Here is a 5659-nt window from a genome sequence, read left to right as displayed (position 1 = left end):
TTCTTCATAATCCAATTAATAATGTCGATGCATGCCTCCCCTCCATTTTTAGCTCAAGGTCCACCCCAAAAGCCATCAATGTCATAAGCAACTTTTAGACAATCTTTTTGCGAGATAAACTTGTCCAACCTTAAATCAAACAATGTATACACATGAAGATGCAGTTGTACGAGTAGACTCCCTAGTTTGTTCCATTTTTCATCCGAACACCAAGATAGTGTGTGTGTGTGTATATATATATATACACACACACGCTTCTATATATGCCGTGTGATTAAAAAAACACTACTATATATATATATATATATATATATATATATATATATATACACACACGCTTCTATATATGCCGTGTGATTAAAAAAACACTACTATGCGTAACTACCCACAATGTTGGGTTTTGACCTATGCAAGGGCGTACGTAGGTTCCTCGGTGCTGGCCGATAGAAAACAGTTTCAAAGCCAGCCGTTAGAACAGATGATAGAGACGGTGATCTTATGACAAACTACACGTTCGCATAGGCATCGACGTTGGAAATTTTATGCTTTAGGCTTCGTTTGGATGTTGTTGGATTCATCTTAATTCACATGTGTTGAAGTGAATTGGAGTAGAATTTAGTTCAAGTTTCACTCTAGTCGACTCCAACACATATGAATTGATGCGAATCCGACTATATCCAAACAAGACGTTGACAAACATCGGGGAGTGGCGGTATATAGGTATTGTGTTCAATTACTGAATGGCTAGTCTTTCATTATTCTAACGTGCAGGTCGTATTTGTTGTGTTAAAGAAGGTGTTACATTGTAACGTACTGTAGAATATATTTTTGAATTCCTTTTTATCCTTCGAAAGCACCATTTCTAACTACAGTTTTTATATGTCTTTCTGGAATTACATCACGTGTAGACTGGAACTTTGTTAGTATATATAGTCACAAGCATTCAACCGAACAGTGTTAACAAATTCATGAGTGCCTGGTAATTTCAGAATCTACACCTAGGCAGTGCTCAATGCTCCAGATCTTATGTTAACAAATTCATGCGTGCCTGATAATTTCAGAATCTATACCTAAAACTCATCCGGGGATTGACCGTATCAAAGTCGCAAGCTTGACCCTTCGTGGTAATTTCAGAATCTACTGCTCCCTCCCTGCACTTGCGCAGTTGCATTTGCCTCTGCACTTGCACAGTTGCACTGGTCTAGTGGCCCTAGGGGACTAGGGCGATAAATATGGCCATGTCTTGTGAAGCCGCATTCCTTCGTGGGTAAGCAAAAGTAGTACTGTCCGACAATGGCCGCCGCCGCCGCCGCCACCACCGCGCATGCGCGTCATCACCTGAAGCTCGTCATCGATACCAACTCGCGGCGGGTGCTGTTCGCGGAGGCCAACGGGGAGGCCATCGAGTTCCTGTACTCGCTCCTCGTCTCGCCCCACGTCTCGCTGCCGTTCGACGGCGCGACCTGGAACGCCTGCATCGGCAACGTCTACGAGAGCGTCGACAAGCTCCGCGCGTTCGCGGCCGCCGCCAACATCGGCCTGTCGTCGTCCACCGTGCAGCAGCAGCGGCAGGAGGAGGAGGAGCGCTTCTTCGTCTGCTGCGGCGAAGGGAACGGGAACGGGAACGGCGCCGGCAGCTGCGGCTGCTACGTCGCGGACAAGAGCGGCGCCAGGTGCCCGTCCTGCGGAGGGGAGATGGCCGTGGAGGTGCCGCGCGGCGACCCCGGGGCCAGCTGCTCCGACCCCTACGACGCCGGGGCAGCGGACTGGCCCGGCGGCATGAAGGGGGCCGACCTGACGTGCATGCTGATGGACGACCTCAACGTCATGCCGGCCGGCAGCGGCCTCTCGCTGGCCACCAGCTTTATGATGGGCTTCGTTGCCCCCGGCGTGCTCCAGGAGACGGTGGTGTGCCTCGGCTACACGGAGGTACGTACGAACTGCAGCTGCATCTTTTTTTTTTTCCAAGCCTGCAACAGCGTTAGGTTATCCGAGGAAGAGCTGAAGAGGAACAGCGAGGTTATCCTTCCAGCGATTTTTCTTTTAAAATGATTTGGTTCGGGTAAGGATCATCCACCTTTATTTATTGTTGGGCTAAAGTGTCTCTTATTAGATTTACCGGAGAAAGGTAAAAAGAGAGAGAGAGCTGCTATATTTTAAGTGCCTGGAATTTTGCATCTAATCAGGTCACGAACTCACGATTCTCATTAGATCTAAGGGCCTGTTTAGATTGGGAACGAAAATTTTTTGGCTGTCACATCGGATGTGTCGGAAGGATGTCGGGAGGGGTTTTTAGAAATTAATAAAAAAATAAATTACATAGCTCGTCAGGAAACTGCAAGACAAATTTATTAAGCATAATTAATCTGTCATTAGCATATGTGGGTTACTGTAGCACTTAAGGCTAATCATGGAGTAACTAGGCTTAAAAGATTCGTCTCGCGATTCTCAACTAAACTGTGTAATTAGTTTATTTTTTTATCTATATTTAATGTTCCATGCATGTGTCCAAAGATTCGATGGGACGGATGAAAAATTTTTGGGTGAGAAACTAAACAGGGCCTAAACCAGATGACTTTGGTGCTTCTTCTTCTTTGATTTTTTTTATTCAGTTGTCAGGTGCCTCTGCGTTTTCAGGCACGTGCACTTTAGGAAGCATGGAAAAGAAGATCGACTATGGCATTGACACGTTTGGTTGGGGTAATTAGTAGGAGGGAGATGCAAGAGTTTAGAAATATTTTGGTCTTGTTTAATTCTGAAAAAATTTTGGATTTCGGAACTGTAGTATTTTCGTTTTTATTTGACAAACATTGTCCAATCATAAACTAACTAGACTTAAAAAATTTATCTCGTGATTTACAGACAAACTGTGCAATTAGTTTTTGTTTTCGTTTATATTTAATACTCCATGCATATGCCGCAAGATTCGATGTGACAGGGAATCTTGAAAAATTTTTGGTTTTTGAGGTGAACTAAACAAAGCCTTTGTATGTTTAATTGGAGTGGAAGGAAGCGGGAATTATGTTTTTAGTGTGATACATGCATTCTTATCATTCATCGTCACTTTTTTTTAGGAAATCATTCATCATCATTTGTGATGTTTTTTTTCACTAAAAAACCTACATAAATGCATCCTTATCACTCATTATCAGTTGTATTTTAGTGTAATATACTTTTTTCATCCTTATCCTCTTTTTACAGAAGTGGCAAACTTGAATGAACCTTTTGCTTATTAAACATAGTATCGTTTTAGCTAAGCCAGTCTAACCGCCATGAATATTTGAAACTACGTTTTCAGGTCCACTCCATGTAGCCAAGAATTGAATATGTGCTGGATTCTATTAGTAGGCGTTAAAGCAAATTAAAAAATATAAATGATTTCTCAAAGAAACTTAATAACGCAATGGCAATGAAAGAACAAATGTTGAATTGTTTCATCGATCCTTACTACAAAAGCAATATTTCTTGATTCCTTTCAACCTGCTTATTAATAAAGTTTTCTTTAATTGGTAAAAATAACCCCCTTTGCAAGTTCAAATTGATCTTTATTTTAGAGGTACTTTTAATTTCCAAATATAAGGAATATGATGAACAGACTTGTACATTGACTGAACTATAAGGGGTCCATTTTTTGTGACCCACCATTTGATAAGTATCAAGTTGTTCATTCAAATTTACTTGAGCAATAAGCTTACCAACTAAATCATACCATGCCACTAGCTTATTTTCGACCAAAACCCTTCTCAAAGATCTATTCGGTGGGGTTCTGCTCATCATGTTTTCCACAGTATCATGTTTCATGTGAACTATATTATAAAGAATTGGTTCACAAATAGGAGCATTCACAAGCCAATTGCCTTCCCAAAACATGCCCTTGTGTTCCATTATGCACTTGGAAAACACCCAATTTTTTTTTAAAAAATGATTCTCTGCATTTTCTGGATTTTTTTCACTTGTGATAAAGTTTTGTTACATAAATATTTATTCCTTAGTGATTGTTGCTGCATCGAATCCTCATTAATTAGGCGATAGAACCATACACTAAGGAGGTATTTGTTCTGAACATCTAGGTCCTGAATCCCAACATCCCCTTGTTCTTTTGGCCACAATTCTTCAGCCTATTTTCAGTCTTTATTACTAGCTAATTTCTCTATGATACATGGGTATGCCAAGAACTTCATAATTTTTGTTTGTTCATTCAAAATCGTGCCCCGTAAAAATAATTGTATCATCAGCAAATTGAATGATAGAGAGACCCTTGCTCATCCACCAAATGGGGAACTACTCCTGTGATGATTTGTCGAGTTTCCATCTTTGTGCTTGTGGCTTGGGAGCTTTGGAAAGAGCGGAACGCCAGACTATTCCGTGGGTCAGCGACACAACCCCCACAGCTGCTTGCCTCTATCAAGCACCAGGCGGAGCTCTGGGTGCAAGCCGGAGCAAAAGCTCTTGGAAGATTATTGCAGCGAGTAGTACACTAGTACTGTAGCAAGCAAGCTTGGGGTCGGGCATGTGCTTTAGCGCTAGATCCTTCGTAACCCGACCTTCGTGTAAAAACGTTTTCTCGCTCTTAATACAAAAACGCGCAAACCTTTTGCGTGATCGACAAAAAAATATTGGTAACATATCAACAACAATATCAAATAGCAATGGAGAAAACAAAATCAGCTGAACGCCTTTTTATTGTTTAGAGGTGATGACCAATATCATTATCATCATTCGATCAGTTTGTCGATTGAAAGAAAAAAAATCAATACTTCCCATTTTTCTTTGATAGTTTTGACATGCATGCTACGACGACATCGATATTGTTTTTTCTTTTCTTTTCTGCAGGCCATGGAGATTCTCGAGATGTCGCTGCAGTCAAGGACCGTCCTCACCGACGTTTTCCTCTGCAAGAAGTCCCGTCGCTTTGGAAAGTCGCCTCAATAAGCTGGCTGCCTAAACCCTAAACCCTAGTTGTGTTGGATCGTTGGGGATATGGTGCATGTGAAATCATCTTTTGGGAATACGTTGGCATGCCCATCGTTAGATTTAGCATGCATGTCCACCGTTAGATGCTTCAAGACCAGGAGGAAGGAGCCTACATATATATAGTTCTTAGGTCTTAGCAATTGTGGCATATTACCCACGACTACTACTACGTACCTAGCTAGATGTAGTATTCAAGACCAGAAGTAGTACTAATTTTTGTACCGAACCATGCATGTTACTTTTGCTCACGACTACTTGGCGACGGGAATTAGTACTTACTCCTACCTCTATTAGCGTATGAATCATATATTTCATTCTCGACATAGTCCTTTTGCGCAAACTTTTGCTTGTATTTAGTAATTATTGTCTAATCATAGACTAATTAGAGCTCAAAAGATTCGGCTCGTAAATTACAGGTAAATTGTATGATTAATTATTTTTATCTATATTGAATGCTCCATGCATGTGCCGTAAGATTCGATACGACGAGAATTTTTTTTAAAAAAAATGAATTTTGGGTGAACTAAACACAGCTAGAGAATAATTTGTATGATGTTCGTGGACTAACTAGCATACTTAAAAGATTTATCTCATAAATTATAGATAAATTGTGTCATTAGTTATTTTTCTGCATGTATTTAAAGATTTGATTTGACAAAAAATCTTTAAAAAATGGAAATTTTTT

General features: G+C 40.7%; 1 protein-coding gene across 1 annotated transcript; it reads left to right on the top strand.

Moving 5' to 3' along the window:
* Window positions 1294-5291, top strand: LOC8075142. The gene is made up of 3 exons (XM_021456071.1): window positions 1294-1537; window positions 1610-1929; window positions 4834-5291. Exons 1-3 carry the CDS (start codon window positions 1294-1296, stop codon window positions 4930-4932), a joined length of 663 nt encoding a protein of 220 aa, XP_021311746.1. The 3' UTR covers window positions 4933-5291.

The sequence above is a fragment of the Sorghum bicolor genome, chromosome 3, assembly GCF_000003195.3.
Source record: "Sorghum bicolor cultivar BTx623 chromosome 3, Sorghum_bicolor_NCBIv3, whole genome shotgun sequence".
NCBI lineage: Eukaryota > Viridiplantae > Streptophyta > Magnoliopsida > Poales > Poaceae > Sorghum > Sorghum bicolor.
This window is presented reverse-complemented; position numbering and strand designations above follow the sequence as displayed.